This window comes from Amia ocellicauda, chromosome 3, assembly GCF_036373705.1.
Source record: "Amia ocellicauda isolate fAmiCal2 chromosome 3, fAmiCal2.hap1, whole genome shotgun sequence".
NCBI classification, from domain to species: Eukaryota; Metazoa; Chordata; class Actinopteri; order Amiiformes; family Amiidae; genus Amia; species Amia ocellicauda.
Window position 1 is genome coordinate 2782455 of NC_089852.1, and position 20021 is coordinate 2802475.

General features: G+C 43.4%; 1 protein-coding gene across 7 annotated transcripts in view; it reads left to right on the forward strand.

Moving 5' to 3' along the window:
• Window positions 1–20021, forward strand: part of erc2 (ELKS/RAB6-interacting/CAST family member 2) — a 272071-nt gene that overhangs the window by 97998 nt on the left and 154052 nt on the right. For all 7 annotated transcript variants that reach the window (XM_066697715.1, XM_066697717.1, XM_066697716.1 and 4 more), the window contains exon 8: window positions 16707–16844. In XM_066697715.1, the coding sequence (XP_066553812.1) occupies window positions 16707–16844 (138 nt within the window). The remainder of the gene's footprint in view (window positions 1–16706; window positions 16845–20021) is intronic.

The following is a 20021-nucleotide window of genomic DNA, read 5'->3' on the forward strand; positions in this document are numbered from 1 at the left end:
ATATATTTTCTTAAAGCCGCCGACATGGATAACATAAACTCGGGGAACCAAGAGCCGTGTTTAAAGAGTTTACATAGGTCCGAATTTAAGATAAACTCCAATACGCAGCGAGTTGGCTTTCAGAAGCCTTCTACAGGTGTTCCCCGTCATTAATCACAAAGTAAATAGAGCTGGGAGTGTAGGAAGGGACCCGTGGCCCTGATTGGTTTTCCACACTTCCTGTTTCCCATGTGCACATGAAAGCACTCAATTGCAGTGGCTCGAGGTGTCGGGTATTTGATGGCTCATCAGCCGGCATGTTGCTCCTCGGCTCTATGAGGTGGCACTTTGACCCCTCAATTATAACTCCTCAAAGAGAGAGGACTAATCTCACCCAGCCTCTGACAGCCAGGCATGGCGGGGCAATCGTTACATCCAGGGGTAAAGAAAACTTGTTTGGATGAAAACTCAGTTCTTGTTTCATGTTCGGAATAGTCCAGACGTGAAAAAAGTTGAGCTCTTCTCCACAGTGTCTGTGGAAGTGTGTGGTTTACAATTTTAGGAGGCTTTACTGGGGAAGAGGATCTGGTGTCACACAGAGTTGTGTACGTTGTTTGCTTTCCATTCGCTAGATCCCAGCAGCCACAAAGCATCCGTCACCGTGTGGGTGAGAAGAACGATAAATATCCAAGGTTGTCAGCTACACTAACTTGTCCTATTAAAGATTTTGCTCTTTAAGATAACTAGTGTATAAAGACGGGAGTTTTGTATTCCCTTTTTTTTTTTTAATTCTCTGAGTATTTGAGAAAACGCTTGGTTAGTAACAGGTCGTGATAATCAAGGTCGGACTATCACATACCACACGCTGACATCTATTAGTGTGTCAGGAATTCCTCTGCGCCGGTTTTAGACTTAATGACATTATTCCGTTTGTCAGCGTAGGCCTCCTTCTAGACCGAATGAAAAGGAGTTATTGTCCCTCCTCTCCTGGGATCCGTGCGGAGAGAGAGCCGGGGATTGTGGCACACGAACAGATCGTCTCAGTGCGGTGAGAGTCCTGTTTGTTTCATGGGATTTAAATCCTCCCCGCTCTCCCGTGCTGTAGAGACTTGGCATCACATCAAAACTGAAGACATGTCATCTTAAAGCACGATGTCAGCAGACACGGTGGGAGGCCAGGCATGATAGACTTTGAGTCAACGAAAGCGTGGTGAGACAGTGTATGACCATTATCTGGGAGTTTACCTTCTCCCGGCGTATCGCATAGTTCAGTAGAATGAATGCCATTGAGAGACAAGTCGGGGCAGAATGTTTTTCAGAAGTCAGACAATAACAGGCTTATTATTTCATTAGGCTGATAGCAGCATCTGAGCAGATCAGGACGTGGTACGGGGCCGCGAGGAAAGTGATGGTTCGGTTGAGTTCAGCGCTGTAATTTGTGAAGCCCAGGTGTCTGGTTTTGATGAATCGATGCGATGAATCATGTGTAAGATATTTTAAAAGGGGATGTAATTAGTGGGTTGTACATCAACTACAAATTGCATGAATATAATAAAATGATGGGTAGAAAGTTCGCGACCTATCCTTGTTCACATTCTCTGAGCAAACCTGCTTTTATTGTTAAAATCCTCATTCTTAGACAGTCAAGCAAACTGAAATAAAGTGAAATAAAAAACCGCAGCACAATACAGTTTCTGGGCGTTAGCTGAAGATCTGTGTCTGATCTTTTTCTTCTTTTTTAACTATATAAACTCAGATGTGTCTACTGATATTTAGGATAGTATTCTTCTTCTCCCTTTTCTCCCTTCCCTTCCTTCCTCCCCTTTGCGTTGGAAAAGAAAGGACAGTCAGGGGTTCGGAGTTCGGAGGTCCCCCCCGCGGTGAGCACATTCTTGCGTTGTCAGAAGGAGTCACTTTGCCGAAATCATAAACAACGGATGCGTGTTGCGGAGATCCGCTGAGCGCTTTACCAGGCCTGGGAACAGATGCTTTCAATCGGCGCCTTCCCACCTGCGTCTCGCAGCGTTCCAGACACTGGAAAATGAGCCTGGTCCGCCACGTGCGCCGGCGCTCTCCTGAACCTGGTGCCCGTGAAATCCTTGCAATGTGTGCGTCGTGTCTGAGGGACTTCTGGGCCTGTGATCTTTACGAGTCGGGAAAGGGGGCACGATAAGTGAAAGAGCTGTCAGGACTTCCACTTCTCCGACATAATAGACTTCAGGAGGATGAAGGATTGCCGTGCGCGGCCGTGCGGTGACATCTGTTTGAGGTCTTGAGATTTAAAGGTGGAGAAAAAGGCATAAGTAGACCTTAGTGAGCTTTTTTTCTTTCTTTCTATTAGGTTCACCACTACAGTCAGACGTGTAAGTCAGGAAGGGATGTAAAGGCTGCTAGATGTCCATTATTTTTGACTGTTTTAAGAAGGGTGAGACTAGCAGCATAGTAGTGGCTACTGTTTTTAGCTTCAGTTTTTCAATGACTTTTCAATGTGGGAAAGAAGCCCGGATTTAAATAAATTGTACAGGCCGGAGATGTCACATTTTCTACAAGAATTTAAGGTATTTTATTTAGAAACAGCTGTATCTCAAAGCGGAGGAGTTGGGTGTCTGCGTTGTTTGGTATCCCCTTGGCGCTTTCGTTGACGTATGTTGAAATTGAAAATTATGTACCCAACAGACTTTTAACATTTTGAAAGCTAAAGAAGGGCCTTTTAAATCATAGTGGTTTATCTCAAATTCTGCCAAGTCTGGTATTGCAAGGAAAGGTTTAAAAGATAGTCATAAAATGAACATGCTCTTATGTAAATCAAATGTCAAATGATATCCAATAGGAAAGTCTTCATATATATATTTATATATATATATATATATACCCCCCCTGCAGAGAGTGATAATAAAAACATGTGCCACGAAATGTCAAAGACGTTTATATTCCAGATGATGAACTGGGTATTATAGGACGTCTTACTGATGTATTGAAAACTGCTTTTTGAGAAGTTGGCGAAGGGTGCGTTTTCTCTGTGGCGATGAAACGATCGAACCCAGGAAGCGCGACGGGGGATCGTGGCTTTGTGAATTATCCCAGACTGTGCGAATGTGTGCGTCGCTTTCATGTCCTGGGATGCGAGTCTGTTTCCTCGTGAGATAATTCATCACAGGTGACCGCTGACACAAGCCAGCGAGAACGTGATGTGGAGATGTTGTTTTGTTTATATCTTGTTTTTTTTGTCATTTCTTTTTTTTTTTTCTCTGGGAATATTTACTGGTGGACTGGAGCCACGCATGAGTCATTGATTTTTTAATTTGGGAAGCTACAGTTGTGTTTGCTGATCAGTCCTACAACTTCAAGGTATTTAGTTGCTAGTTAATGTCATCCTGTCATGGGGGATTGTGTGTGCATTTCACTGAGCCCTTAATTACTCATAGCTGTAGCTCTTTCGTTAATCAGAGTTTTGTTTAAACTAAGGCTTCCAAGTATAATTAAACCTCCTTGGAAACAACATACTGGGATCACCTTCAATCACTATTTTGTTGTACTTGGTGCATGTCACTGAAGGGTACATTTCACCCTGAGAAATACCACACATGAGCACGTAAGGGTTTATCATTTGTTTGTAGTTAGAGATTCTGCAGCTTTAACTGTAAATTAGCACGACGTGCTGGAGGCTGCGATACAGATTGTCCAAGTCTTTGTGTCTTTAGAATTACCTCTTCAAGGGCAGGGAGTTTGTTTCCTTGCCAATGGCGATCATTGCACAAGGCCAACTGCAACGAGACGTTCTTCATCCAGCAAGCGGAGTCACCTGTGGTTTCAAAGGCACGCCGTGTCCCTCTCCTGCTCTCCGAGTCTCTGGTGAATAGTGTAGTACTTACTTTTATAGTTCCCAGGTGTGGCCGCTTCATTGCTCTGTTCCTCCAGATAGCGGCTCAGATAATGAGGGGTTGTGTTAATGCACACACACTCGAAGCCTAAAACCTGGACAGTGTGCTCGTGTTGTCGAAACACGGCCTTCACTTCAAAAAAGCATCTGTTGCTAATCGGCGTCTTTGTAATAACACCTGAGTTTAATTGTCAACACCTTTGAGAGGAGGGGGGGACGGACTGTGTGCGTGTGTGTGTGTGCGTGCATGTGTGTGCCTGCATGTGTGTGTGTGCGTGTGCGTGTAGGTGTGTGTGTCTGAGACAGTCAAACAGGGGAGTAGATTTGCAGACCTGGCAGTACAGGAGACTCTTCAGAGAGAGATAATAGGAAGGAAAGAGTTTCGTCCAAAGGCATATAAGAAACAGGTGACATTTTTGGCCTGCTCATGCATTTCATGAGCAGTGGCTTCAGAGGCACATTCAGGGATCCCCAAAGTCCGACACATGAAGAGTCCTAACGACAAACAGCTGCTTCGAAGGCAGAGGACATAAGAGGTGTCGGCACACTTTATTAAAACGTTAACACTTTCAAAGGTGCGTAGGTTACCTCACAGCAGCGTGTGGCCCGATGGACCGATCAGACCACTACTCTGGACTTACGTCTGCTTCTTTACTGGTTAATAACCCATAAGGTCACACGCGTGTGGAGGTGTAAACCTCGGTGACAGTAACGCACCACAGAATAGACATCGAAGACGTGTGTGTGTGTGATTAAACAAACTCTTATTCTGTGAATTGGTGGCTCACACTACTGTATAAGCATTCGGGTTTTCATGCAACAGAAACTTCCTCTTTTCAGGTAAAAAGAAACAAGAAAAGAAAGGAACAAGGAATGGGAAACACTGCAAGAACAGTATAGTGTTGTTTCTGTACTCAAAATGCAAGACCATGTTCGGTTAGCATTTGTATTACAGTTTTAATGCTGTTTTAATAATAATAATCATCATAATAATGATTAAGAATGGTCATATTTGAATTCTGCCTTCACTGAGTTGCAGAAAAGCATTCCCTGCCCAAAGTGGTTTGAGTTGATAGTAAAATCCTTTAAGGAATCCTCACTATAATTAAATACTACTACTACTGCTGCTACTATCAATATTTCAGTTTCCAGTATATCATACTGAGGGCTTTAATGGCTTCTCTGTATCCTCTAGCTTCTGTTAATTACCCATCATTAAATATTCCTGGTCGACCAGGCCATTTCCCACACCTGAGCAAGAGAAATGCACTCGATTCACATCCCAGGAGGATCCCTACGGTGCAGGTGCCCTGTGATTACCCCGGCCACCCGATAATTATGAGAACGGCAAGGAAGAGAGGAATCACACGGCACGTCCCGCTCGCTGACTCTCCCAGGATCGCAGCCCTACATCGCGCTGGGATTAGAGCAGTCATGTTCCCCAGTCTAATGTTTCTTTGAAAATGCTTACTGCCTCATTTGTCCCTCGCACTCATCTTTAACTGGAGTCGGTTCAGAATCTATAATAAAAAATCCCAGACGGCCCTTTACACTTCTGCCAGACAGTAATATATCTTATCCATTCAAATAGCTCTGGCTTGGAACAGGAAACGAGTCTGAAAACCCGAAACAAACTAGGAACTCTCCGGCACGCGTGGTCTACTGCGAGCTGAATGTTGGGTTTGTTTGGAAAGTACAATCGGTCCTCAGAAGTGTACCGTGCGGTGCGTCCGGCGATGTTTTAATCTCTGGATCTGACAGACTGTCAGGGTCGAGAGAGGCGAGCGCTCAGGTGTCAGTTGGCCGTGATAGGAACACATGCTCCGGGCTGTACATTTGTCAGATTTGAAAGTGTCTCTAACTAAAACGTATGCAACACAGCTCCTTACGAGATGCATATGTCGTCCAGAAAGCAGGGGAGAAAACGTGATCTGCCAAGGGAAAAAATAAATAAAAAATAGCATTGTTAATAAAAGTTTAGATGAAGTTAGGAAAATCTAAACATGCAATTCTAACTGACAGACTTTATTATGAACAGCGTGTTCACAAAGTTGGCCTGCGTCAGAGTGATGCATAATGTATTTTTTTTTTCTGCTGAAACACTACCTAGTTGTGGTGTACAGTTTCTGGGAAATATGTACGCTTAATGCACAGCCATTGCAGCTTCTCGGGCAGGAGAGTTTATTTATTTTTCTTCACCCGATACAAGTTGATTTCGCCCTGGCAACGCAGCGTGTGAAGAAAGGGCACAGAAGACAGATGAGGGCCTTCCCGATCGAAACTTCTAGCCAGATTCTGCCTCTTAACCGGCTACAACGCTGTTGTGCCCTGGAAAACGGCGCCGAACCCAAGTCTGCTTGTGGGCGATTTCTTTTGTAGGAGTTGTTGGCACGCTGACGCAAATTAACCTCAACTGATTTTTCCATCCCTTGCCCCTGGGAGCATAGAGGACTATTTTGGGCTCCCCGCTTGTCCACAGCCAAGATGTACAACTCGAGGCGTCACCACAATGAAGTTTGAGGTTAAAACGTTACAATGTACTTAATAGATGTATCCAACAGCAGCCCAGCGTCAAACTGCGCACCAGACTGGAGAGACGGGTTATTTATTCTTACTGTGAAAGAGAAACGGACGGCGTTTCCGTTTCTCTCTCATGGTAACAAAAAATAAGGACATAAGAAAGTTGACAATCAAGAGGAGACCATTGGCCCCATCCTGCTTGTTTGGTGTCCATTAATTGGATCCAAGGATCGTATCCAGTCTGTTTTTGAATGTTCCCAAATTGTCTCTTCAGCCATATCGCTGGGGAGTTTGTTCAGATTGTGACGCCTCTCTGTGTGAAGAAGTGTCTCCTGTTTTCCGTCTTGAATGCCTTGAAGCCCAATTTCCATTTGTGTCCCCGGGTGTGAGTGTCCCTGCTGATCTGGAAAAGCTCCTCTGGTTTGATGTGGTCGATGCCCTTCATGATTCAAGTCCCCACGTAGTCTCCTCTTTTCCAAGGTGAAAAGGTTCAGTTCCTCAGTCTCTCAGTACGACATTCCCTTCAGACCTGGAATAAGTCTGGTTGCTCTCCTCTGAACTGCCTCTAGAGCAGCGATATCTTTCTTGAAGTGTGGAGCCCAGAACTGTCCACAGTATCCAGATGAGCTCTAACTTGTGCATTGTACAGTCTGAACATTATGGCCCTTGTTCTCAATTCTACACTTGACTAAATGGTGAAAATGCAGTTCACGGGTTCAGTGTCCGGACACCAGCCATTCCCGGGATTGGCATCTCATTCTACGGCATCTGACAGCGCCAGGGCGTCCATTGATCTGTCTGGCACTGTTTTCCTTGTTCTCAGGGGTGCGTCGTCTGTGAATTCGTTCGTGCAGGTGAAGTCTGTGGTGCAGATGGTCGGAACAGTAGGACACCTACTATCCCGCTCCCTGAAAGCACAATAAATCTCTCGTTTCGGCCCTCTGCTCCTCTGAGACCAAGTTCAGGACGTGCACCTGGCAGAGACGGGGTAATAAATTAGCGGCAGACGCTCCCTGATTTGTTGGCTCTCTCAACCCAAGTACCTCAGGTCAAGGGTCATTTCTCTCTTGATTTTCGACCAAAGAAATACGAATCAGCCCCCGTTTTTTATGCACATTTTTATTTAGTTTTTAATTAGATTTTGGAGCAAGGAAAGTGAGCTGTTTTTAATTGGAGAGATTCCATCGCCCGTGTTACAGAACCCCCGGGACTCCTGACCGGATTTAAAAGCACTGTCCGCGTTTTCTTAATCGGCCGGCTTGTCTTCGCCTCTCTGTGCTTCTTTCCTTACAGTCCCTCCATGAAAGACGCATTATGCGGCGCGTGTCGTCCCGTGCCAGTTATGCGCCGTAAGTCGCCGCTAAACCCGATCCCGCCGGTTGTGTTTCTTTAGAACCGAACCCCTTTCATATGGGATTATCATTCTTTTTGCTTTCTTCTCTTATTTGAAATTGTGTAGCAGATTTAGAAAACCTTCCCCTTGGCTTCGCTGCTGCCCAAGAGCATAATATTACATCTGTTAACAAGGGAGATTTGCGGGGGAAAAGGTGAGCAAACCTCAAGATTTGGGCTGGTTTTACAACTCGCATTTATGAGATGCCACAGTTTAAGTGTTTTTCCTTTTCAGTTCACAGAGAGGCAGTTTGACCAGAGGAAGTACAGTTCAGTTTAAATCAGAGTTCCTTTCTAATCATTTCTCCAGGTGATCTTTTCATATGAAAACATTATGCATTCATAAGTTTGCTAACTAGATATTACAAATTTAGTCAATAAAATAAACAAGCATTATATGTTGTAAAATATGACTTCCCAGAGAGTTTATAGTACTACAGCTAATCAGTAGAACATACATTAGCAAACGGGCAAGTCTTAATGTTAAAAGTTTATTCAAATTAAAACGATACATGTTTTCAATCACTCGTCATCCTCAGAAACATAAATTGTGTAAATTGTTGTCGTTTGTGTTTTTCTACAGCACTGCGTACAGTATTTATCTGTTTAATCTGCTTTGATGTTTCCTAATCTGATTGTAATCTGTATGTAATCCTAAAAAACAAAAACAATCAAAGGGGGGAAAAAACTAAATACAAACAAGGGGCTACAGTTGTCAGATGGTTCTTCCTTTGGACTCGTAATCTGTCACGGATTCCTGCAGTCACATTTTAACACATAAAGGACGGCTATTCGAGCTATTCCTTCTCTCGGGGTGCAAACGAAGGCTAATAAAAGTACGGAGCTAAAGATGTTTGATATAGATGCGTTTCACATATTAAAGGTATGTGGACAAACTTTTATATCTTTGTATTGGCAGTAATACTGTGTGTTTGTGTACTTGCACAAATACACAATTCCAAACTGTGGTTTATTGTGAAGAACAAAAACATAAATATCCAGTTTCCATCCCAAACCAACACGTTCAGCGTTTCTTACAAACGCAGCACAAACGTGCAGAAATCTGTGCTGAGATTTTCTGGGAAAACTATTTTGCTGTCTTTAAGCTTTTGTTGTTGTGTGTGTGTGTGTGTGTGTGTGTGTGTGTGTGTGTGTGTGTGTTGGGTGGGGGAGAAACCACAGCAGTAGCCAACAGGCAGCCAGATTTGACACCAGGCCAAAGCGTCCTCACCCCCGCTCCCCCTGGGCTGTTTTCCCTTCCACGAATCGGGCCAATACAACCAATATATAACGCATCCATCACGGACGAACGCTCCCAGCGGGGAGTTTGGGATGAAACGTACTTTGCCTTGGTTATTGCCACTGGCTATCGCTGATGTATACAGTGTGTACAGAGACTCATATGATCGTTGGCACCCAGTGAGCCCGAGTCAAAATGTTATGAAACAGTGTAGACAACCCTCCTGCGAAACATAAATCACTCCGGTGGGCTGCATCTCCTCTTCTGCGTCGTCTTCGAGCAGAAATAGTTAAAAGGTTTTGTTTTTCTGTGGTCTGAGCAAATGAATAAATAATAGGCAAACAAGGAAGCGCAAAGAATGTTCCCCTTTGTTCTAATTTTTAACATTCCATTTTGTTCTTTCAAAGCTTTTTTGGCACTTTTTAACCCTTTGTTTTCACACTGGGATCCTGGGAGATCATAAAGGTGGGACTCTTTCATCTCAAAGGCTTCCACCCGATCGCAGCAGATCTGATTAGGTTTGCAGTAGCTGCCTGTTGTGCAGCGGTGGGCAATGTGATAACCCTCAGTGACCAGGTTACAGCAGGGCTTTGGTATTTATATACATTAGTCAGGAAACAGACAGAAGTAATACAGCTGTGGACATAAGTTGGGTGGGCTGTGTTTTTTTCTTGCTCGCTCGCTCGCTTGGATCAAAGCCCTGGCAAAATGTCCAGAAATTAAAACTAATAGTTAGCCCTGGCCTTTCTGAGCAGGCGGAAAAAATGGTACGGCAATTACAAGAGCAATCATTCCTGCATTCTTTGTCGAGGAGAGAGAAAAAAGAAAGCGATAGGATGGAATTGAAGAAAATTGGAAAAACTCAGAGCCTCGGATGTTATCCCTCTTGGTTTTATGGCCGAGGAACGCTCCTCGTTTGTCAGCACTTTTTACTGTGTAATTGCCACTTTTTCAGGTGCTTTTATGCAAACTCCTTTTTCTGGGTAATTAGTTTTGAATTTCTTAAAAGAAAGTAGTTATTCGAACTATGTTTGATCGAATGCAGTGCCGGTGTCTCCTACTGACATTTTACCCTTTCAGCACTTTGACTCTGTAAGGTTTTCTAAGAAATATTTAATTTATACTTTCCTGCTGAAAGAATGAAAAATATGAGCTTTCAGTCACTTGAACTGTAATAAAACAAGACTTATTTTAGATGTTTTCCTCATATATCAGCTTTGACAGAGACATGGGCGTCTGCAAAAAGTTTTAAAAAGAAGTATGACAGTATTGCATGTTTATTATACTATTGCAGGACTTTATGCAAACAATTAAGTGTCCAATGAGATAATCTGGCCGAATGAAGATCAACAAACAAGGGCGGAGGAATCGGTCAGTCAACGCTTCTCTGTTGATCCTTCTCCATCCCTGAGATCCTTTTGTAAGCAGTATTATTCAGTCCATGAATGTTGAGAAGAAGTACATGAAAACAAGAACATCAATCAGAATAAAAATGGAAGAACTAGCAGAGCAACCTCTTTCATTTCTGATTGTGTACGTGTCCTCTGTATCTGTTTGGTTGTTTGTGTGGTTGTTTGTTGATTAATGGGATGTCGGACGGTCACAGCAAGATTGTGTTACAGATGTTGTGAAACAGTCACCCGAAATCTGGAGGAGACGTAAACCCAATCCCAATAAGTGAAATCAATCTGAAAGTCTCTCCCCCACCCCCTGTTGTATAATCGCTCTAAAACATCTCAACTGTTCAACTGTGCCTCGGTCAAGGCCGGCCGCCCTGGTCATTCCTGGCTGGCTGTGGTGGGATGTCTCTACGGGTCATTAACACCAGCGTACAGAACATTTACTGTCTGCTCTACACACCAATAAAGGCTTAACTGTCTGGAAAGACTCCTGCAGGGTGTTTTTCTAAACACGTTTGTAGTCGTATCTTTCTGTTGTCTGAAACGGTGTCTCTTATAAGGTAAATATGTCAGTCAGCCCTTATATACGAATGTAGTTTACAGCCATTGTTTACAAGTGGGTTTTTCTTCCTTTTATGTATAGATATGGACAGTTTTTTTTAAGCTAAAAGTGTTTAGCTTCGCAGATGTGATCCCCACCCTCCGCGCTTGAAGATACAAACTAAACCATCACTTATTTGATATCCGAATGTCAATGGGGACGTTGGGAGGAATTTGTTTCTGATATAACAGGTCTGATATTAGAGCTGCAAGTGTTTCACTCGCCTGTAATGCTGTACAAGATGAACAATATAGACTTCAGACTATATGAGACGTAGCCACTGAACATATAGCTTTGAAAGACTCTCCAAAATAATACTAATTATTATTATATGTAAATATGAATATTAATTAATTTGTCAGAAGAAAATCTATACCTAGACCCTGAACTGTTTGCAAAATATGTTTTGATAGGTAGAGGTTTATATATTAACAGTGGCATTGAGGCGTGCACAACAAGGTTTTAATCGCTGTGCTTTAATTATATGTTCTCGGTTGTCAGAACTGTGCAATTATTAAAATGTTACACTTCAGCTCAAGTGATTCACAACTTCAGAAAAAATAAATCTGTGGTTGGAGGTTTGAACAGTTCAGAAAATAAGTTAATAACGAGTTGTTGCATTTTAGCTGAAGGCATTGAAATATCTGTGTCCTGCGGAGAAGGGCTATCACTCGGAGCAAAAAGGAAGCATATGTTGTAAACACTGGAGAGAAATATCTGAGCGCGTTAAAGATGAGATGTTTAAACACTTTCTTGGTAAATATCTGTGCGCAGATGTGTGCGAGAGGCCCGGGCGTGATTACAGCCTGCGAGAGGATGCAGCGCCGAGCGAGTCGCGTCACGTTAAATAAACACCGTTCGGCATCGCGGGGAAGGAGAGAGAGAGAGAGAGAGAGAGAGAGAGAGAGAGGGAGAGAAATTTACCTGTCATCCCCCCCAAGTGCGGTTTCCACTGTCAGGCCAAGAGCGTCGACCTAAAACAGTAATTAGGAAAACAATGTTCAGATCACTGACTTCCTCTCCTTTTCATATCAGACTTGTCAGTTAAATAGATGTGAGTTTTTTTACACACACTTAAATTACTTTTTATTTGGGGAAATTACTTCCCGTAGGTTTGCCTTGCCGTGTCGAAAGCACTTGTGTTGAGTGATCTGCCATAAATACATACATACACAAACAAGGCCTGTTGGAGGGTCGTCTGATCTCTGGATGAGCTGGGATTGGAGCTGGAGAGTGTTATCTCAGGACCGACTCTCTTTGTGGTATTTTTTACCCCCCAAGTCTTCTGCTGACCTCCCTTCAGAGTCGCATGGATTTAATTTTCCTCGAAGGGTGTCCAGACGCGTCCCAGCAGGGGGGATGATACCCAAATGTGTTTCCTCTCGGTTGAAATAGCTCGAAATCGTATTTTAATTCAATCTTGCAAAGGAAATTTGAAAATTGGATTAACAGTATGAAACAAAGACTGTGCCGAATTACAAAGGGATGGGGACGGGAAGTCGAGGCCTGTATCCCCCCGGTTTGACTTTCATCAAGAGAAAAGAGAGGTTCTCAGAAATCACACCCGTCTGGCGTAATGATTGCGGAGTCAAGAGGCCAGTTCAATTATTAAAATGTATTTTTTTTTTGCTTGGTCACCGGACAATTTCCACATGGCAATGATTTGACTTGTGTGCAGCAGCTCTTCCCCCCCACAAGATGGCGAGAGCTGACAGCTGTGGAGGACAGGCGCTTGGGTTTGTGTGAAGCTCCCGAGTCTCGGCTGCTTTCACCTTCCCATTGAGGCCGGTCGAGAGAGGAGAGACAGTGGAGTCTTTGAACTGTGAAATGGGGACAAATTGAGAGAGGTTTTCAGGGGCTTTGTGTCCAGCACTGACCTCCCAGACTGGGTTAACAAAGGTCTCCAGAGTCTGAAGGTTAACGAGGGTTTCGGTGCTCGAGATAAAACCAAACCCACTCCCACACGGCCGTTACTTGTCCATTATCTCCCCAGCAGACTTCTATCGTTTCCCAACACTCCTCCGCTTTCATTAGTTTCCGTTTTATTCTCTCGCTCGGTTTGTGTTCTGCGTGAGACTGATCTTTTCTCAGGAAGTCAAATACACAATATAGGAGAGACGGGACGCCTGGACTTAGTCTTCCTGATACTCTGACATCAATCTGTGATCGCTGAGACAATACCCGGGGCCTGCGAACTGCTTCCTGATGTATTTTTTTAAATTGTATTCTTTTTTTTTGCATGTGGACTCACTCGGCTCGCGTCAAGCCAAGAGTGGTTTTGCTATTTTGTTATAATGTCGTGGTTTAGGGTGAACGAGTTAAACATTCTTCTGTATTTTGAATTGTGAAGAATTGACGGGGCCTTATTTATGTCCAAACTGGGAATCTGTGTCCCGGTCTCAACTTTCAGCTGAATAAGGTCACACTATTCAGCGTGCGGTTTGCGTAGTTATAAACGGCCCGTATGATTATGATATGAAACCATCCCGCCGTGCCTACGGGCTCGGCAGCAGTGGCCCTCCCAGCGATCCCAGTTTATTCTCGTCCGCGCTGTATTTTCAGATGCGGCGAGAAACCTCAAGGAAGAGAATGAAACGAAAAGCCGAGCCCGTCGACAGTTTGGTGAGAAGTGTCTCTAAATCAAAAGAATTAGTCAATTAATGTGAATACAGAGTCGCAGAAGGGATCACTTAAGTTGGCTCACTTAAGTCAGATTTGTTTTTGTTTTTCCAAATTGGACAAATCGCCGTCTCCCACATCCGTCTCAGACTGTTGTCCAACGTGTCTCCGTCGCCGTTTGCACAAATCTGGCCAGGTGACATATATGAATTTGTATTAGTTACTTTACACGTGTGAAGGTTATTGAAGTATGGAATAATGCTTATTCCTCAAAAGTGTTTTAATATCTTCCAACAATGTCTGCAGTTTATGTATTTGATTTAAGGACTAGAAATGACCTTGAACTGTAGCAGAATAACACGACAGATGTCTCACACCAAAGTAAAATAAGCCTTTTAATTTATCTTGCAAATATGACTGCTACTTCTATCTACGATAATAGTGTTAACAATATAAAGCATATAAACCTTGTCAGTGATGATCCTACAGGACTGTCTGGTGTACACCGAGCCAGATTTCAGATCAAAATGTTTTGGCATCTTTGGTGGTCTGATGATAAAAACACTTGCCTCTTTACAGCAAGTTAGAAGAGGAAGAAATATGTCTGTCTGCAACATCCAATCTGTGATGAATAATGTCGAGGCTGGGTTTGCGTACATAATCGGGGTGTTGTGCGTCTCCGCCCGAATCACGAGCATCGCCCTGGTCTCTGCTGAGAGGAAAGTATTTCCTGGGAAAAGCCCTGCCGTACCATTAAGTTTGGACTTTTGATAAAATCCCAAACTCCACTTCCCATAACCGCCACATGACTGGATCTCACAGGAGAGGTCAAACGGTGTTTAACTTTCTCTGCACAATTACACGAGTGCACCGGCTGCTTGACACAGTTACTTTTTTGTCAGTGTGTCTTTTTTTTTGTTCCAAGAAAAACGGAGTGCGGTGAAGAATGCAATTGTACGTCTAAAACCTCCCCCCCGAGCAAATATGCTAAATTTGCCCTAACATAAAGCCCTTGGAGGTGTCTTTGAGAGATTGTTTTTGGGAGAGGCAGAGCGTGGCTTTCTTGTATGTTTTACAGTCTCGGCCCAATAACCTTCGGGAACAGATGCCATTCAGTCTTTTTTCCCGTCCGAAATATTATTAAAAGTATTATTCGATTGAGCTTGGCTTCCCTGATGCGCGTTTTAATCGTAACTTTAGGCAACTGACTATTTAAACACGTCTTCTTTCTGATCAGAACGGGACGTGCCTTGTTTCCATTTAATTCAATGTTTCTGTCACTTATATCAATGTAGTGTTTTTATATATTACTGCATAATAGTTGAAGTGTCTCTATATTTCAGATGTACAGAATACTTTTAAGTTGCTTATTCGATCATTTCTAACTACTGTTGGTCTAAGCAGACATAGAAATGAACGGATTAGTTGGGAGTCTTTCCATTTTTCATCTACCAGTTTAGTCTTGCATATCTTTGATTAAAACTTGTTCATATAACGTCCTTTTCTCTTTAATAAGGCGCGAGACGACAATCTGTTCAGTGCCAAATGCAAATAACTGAATATCTGACACGGCGAGGTAGTGATTGTATGAATGTACGCAAAAGATTGAACTTAATCTCTGGTAAATATGTGCAATTATGGAAAAAAAGGCCCAGTCCTTGTAATCTACAGTTTTTCCCCCCTTTGCTTCTGTTGCTGCACATACGTTATCACTGTGTCCAGTTTGCTGATCTACTGCAAGTGCACTTTTCCAAATTGCCTGTGAATGGATGTAATTTAGTTTAATTGCTTGTAATTAACTACAAACCTCGGTGTATTATACGCTCTGAAGTCAGAACACTGTGGTACCTTTTCGCGATCGGCCTCCGTTGGTTATTTTCCCCGCAGGCCCCTCTCCTCTCTGAGCGGCCCTGTTTTCTGCGTTCAGTGGCGTTTTCTCCGAGCCCGAACTTTCCCAAGGTATTTCCCCGAGTTATGCAGAATCAATTATATCATCATTCTAAGCATTGCTGATAGCTTTAAAAGTAGAGGCATTCATCGGGGAGCATTAATCGTGGCCGTTTAGCTATCTGGATTTGTAAACTTAGCTGGCGGCCTTTTTCGCAAATTTTCTGTGGTTCTCCTTTAAAGATAAAAAAAACCCCACGTAATTTCTTACAAGATAAAGGGTTTTTGATTAATTTGAAAGTAGCCAAAGATTGTTGTATTATCTGTCAATATACCCATGACCGGAATGCAATCTTTGTACATAATCTTCCGTTTGGGGAATGTTTTCGTTTCTCGATTTTGGCATTTCTTTGTATTGCCGTGGCATTTTCCTCTCATTTTTCATTTATTCTGTTTACTTTTTGTCTCTTTCTTGGTATGCTTTATGGTCGGTCTTTTCTTTTGCATTCTTTGTCTTAGATCTCACATGTGAGCGTGGTGTTCATTTATTGTTTTAGGACGAAATACAGACGTTTATCGACTTTTTTAGCTTTAACTTTTAATGGCACCCTTGTACAAATGTGTCTGCCATGTGTACCAGGCTGGACAACGTCAGTAAACAGCACAGAAACAAACGCCTCAAACAAACTTATGCGAAGAAGCACTTAACCCAGGCCTGTCTGTGCTAGTACGGTCCGCTTTTATAGAGGAGTGTTGCCATGTGTGTAAGCAGGAATGGGACACAAGACATCGTTAATAATTAAAGATAACGTTCCATTATTTGCTAATGCATTTTGAAGCATGAATACAGTTTTTCCTCCTGTTAAAATAGCAATCACTGAAGGCAGAAAGCTTCAGCAGATGGGCAGAAGAAAGCAAGGAGGGCAAACGATATACAATTTGCAGCCATTATACTAAAACAGAACAAAAGAAAAGAATAAATGATTTACGATCCTACGATGGCTCTTAAAATGAGCTGTGCTGGTCCTCGGTCCAATTTATTGAAGTTTATTGGGATTTTTGAATATCCCGAATACAAAGGGCTGCCGTTGGAGGAAAATGGTTTTATTTCTTCACTCAGTTTAAAAGCTATTTCAGTTTAAAGTCTTTTTTTTTTTAAATCTTTCCACTGGTTTCTCCCCCTTTAAGATTGAGAATCTCCAAGAACAGCTTCGCGACAAAGACAAGCAGCTGACGAACCTGAAGGACAGAGTGAAGTCACTGCAGACCGACTCCAGCAACACAGACACGGCGCTGGCCACGCTCGAGGAGGCCCTGTCAGAGAAGGTGAGGAGGTGTTTCACGCGTGGGGGGGCGTGTCACACGTGTTGCGTGTTGTGGGGGGTGGTGTGACCTTTTCTCCAACGCTCCATTCAAACGCCGGCGTGTCAAAGTCGTTTAAAGTGGAGTACAAGGTTTCATTTTCAAGTAGAATGTTGTTGTTGTTGTCAATTTTATTGTTTTAATGCCCTTAAAGTGACTGGCTCTTCCTCGTGGTTCATCTCAGTCTGAGTTTAAAAGCGAACCCCTGTTTTGTTAATACCAGACTGTGGTATCGGTGAGGATGTCAGCTCCACGGGGTCTAAAGAAAATAACCAATGGAATAATCAATCAATGAATGTAAACCCCACAGTCCCAACCTTGACTTCACCAGCGGCTCGGTCATGTGGGCTACGGGTTCCTGCGGTTTCCCAAACCCTCTTCCTTTGTTTGAAGCTGAACGACTCCAGCATGTAGGGGGTGGTGGGGGGGTGCAGGTCATGTAGAATGTCAAACAATCAATCACAGGATCATTGGCTAATACTTAAAACAAACCCAACACGGCGTGCCATTGTCACGGGGAGAGATAAGCCAGGAAGACACTTTTGTCACAGTGTTTCTGTGCTGTACTCGGATCCATTTGGCGTTGCCACCGGGCCAGCTGTCGGCTGTGGTCTGGGGGTGAGCCGAGCATGACGGAGAGCGGCATCACCTTGCAGTGAACTGGAGGGAGGCTGGGGAAGGGTGGGGGGGCCGGCGCGGGTGCCTGGGGGAGCCGCATCTCCAGAGCTGAGGGGCCCCTGCAAGCAGTCTGTTTGGACTGAAGTCTGCAGCGCTCTTGTGAAGTTTTCATCTCACGTGCACAGTGTCACGGCTGTGGCCTTCAGTGGAATTTCCGCTCTTCGCAAAAGGGATCCGGGAGTATAAAATGGTCAAACAATGGTTTTACGTTCCTGTAGCACCTTGCTTTAGAAGGATTGCAGAAAGAAAAGTCACTTCCTGACTTTTATGTTATAGCCTTTCTGTTATGTTGGTTCAATAATAGGGCGATTTATGAAATACAATAACGCATCATTCCAGTCCCTTCTGTCTTTTCTCTCCCCCCAGTCAACGAAACCAGTGAGAGCGTCCGTTGAGATCTCGGGAAGTAGGTGCATGACTATACGTGCCGATGGGCTTTTGTCTATGAACTCAAGAAACAGTTCCTTACATAAATGATCTCGCCCCGTGCTTGTAGGTAAACACTGCGCAGGAATCTCATAATTATAGGATGTGTGCCAGGACCGCTGGCACGGGAATCGCTCTGGAGAAGACAGTTCCTGTTATATCAATCCAGACCCATTAATCACAAGTCTAGCGAATGAAGAGAGTCGTTTCATTACAGGGGATGGCCCACAACACCATTATATGGTTCAGCAGAGAAGTGATGTAAAGAATTCAGGATGTCTGGCTCCCGGCCAGGTTACAAGGAAGGAGGACGTTTAAAGGAACCGTGTGTATCAGATAAGTGTAGGTTTGTCCCGAATGCCACCCCTGAGCAGCTTTCTGAGCAGTGGCCGTGAGCAAAGGGTGAGCAGCGAACAGCGATGTTTGGCTATTTTAATAATTCTCCTGAAGGTGCAATGACATAAAATGAGACATCGCATATAGAGGATATATGTCTCTTTCTTGTGATAGAGGATTGATTGAAACAATGAGTTCTGTAGTGAAACATCCGTGTCCTGCAGACGCCAGCGTGGGGTAGTTATTAGTCTGCCGGGACCGAGCGTTATCACCTGTCCTGCCGCCCTGCAGTGAGTGGCTCTGACGTGCGGTCGGTCCGCGCCGTGAACACTTACAGACATTGTTTCAGGCATGTGCGGACTGCGCAGATGTTTCCTATGTTCCATATTGCATTTGTTGTCTAAAAGCTTAAATTCATTTGTCTTTGACCGAACATATTAATTCAATTTAAGCTCAACAAAGCTTTTGTTCTTTGCAGTTGCTTTCTCTAATGTGCAGAACATGGTGAATTTGTTCCATAATGCTTTTTATTGTCTTCGGGAACAATTGTATTAAGTTATCCGCTTAGAGTAATTACCGATTCAATACACCCCCCCAGGTTTATTACTCTTGATGCCTTTTTTTTATTAAAACACAAAAAAGCACCACGTGTCCTTCGATATGAATAGGACTGAATAAAATGTACAGTATATATAGACAAACATGTCCCTTGATGTTACCTATATCTTCATAAACTTTAAACACTGCTTCCTGAAGGCGTAGGACAGTTCTGAGAACTATAATAACACAATATTCGTGTTCTTCAATAGATTGTTCTTAGCCTTGTTGTTAGACCAAGTAAGGGATTTAATTTACGCCCATATAAACCATTTTGTTATTATGATGGTTCCTACATTCACACTGCCTTACACATTTTTGTGTTTTCTTTTGCAAAAGCTGCCAGTGTGTGGATAATACAACGTGATGATAATTTGCTTATCGAACGGCTGTTTGTCATGTGGTTATTGTGGTGCATAATGACGTCACACGAGAGAGTACATTCTCTGTTAATTGCTCACTCTGTCGCAAATTTAGTCATCCGTGGTGTACGAGCGCCTGTTTTTAATTAGCTGAAGAAGGCCAGACGAGGGTGTCGAGGAGGATATTTCAGTCCACTCCTGGGATGTTTGTATCCTTTATACAGACATGCAGCGATTCCTGATATTCCAACACAGATGCCAAAACACGTGACGAGCTGCACACTTCAGTCCTGATGGCCCTTTTTACAGCTTCGGTCTTGCCATTGCGCAAGAGCCGGAGACTTCAGTCACCCCGAAGGCCACATAATTACATACACTTCTTTGTTGCCCCCCCAAATTATAACCAACACCCAGAAACTCTCTGGCGTTGCACACATGGGGATGGAGGTTTTCCTGCAAAATCCCACCACACCTCTACCCTCTATGTGTGACGCTGGGATGTGTAGGAACGACACATAAGTTAATCAGTCCTTTCCAACGATTGCTTATTCTTTCCTTAATCTTTCATATCAAAAAGTTGAATTTCAGGCTGGTTTATTGTTGAGAGTCTTTCCGACTCCAAGGAGGATCTTTTGACTGATTTAAAATGACTGGAAATGTTGAGTCTGCTTTTTAAAGCGTTCAGTTGCACCGGCCTCACATCGGTACCAATACTGTCAAAGAATGAGCAGAGATTAGTGTT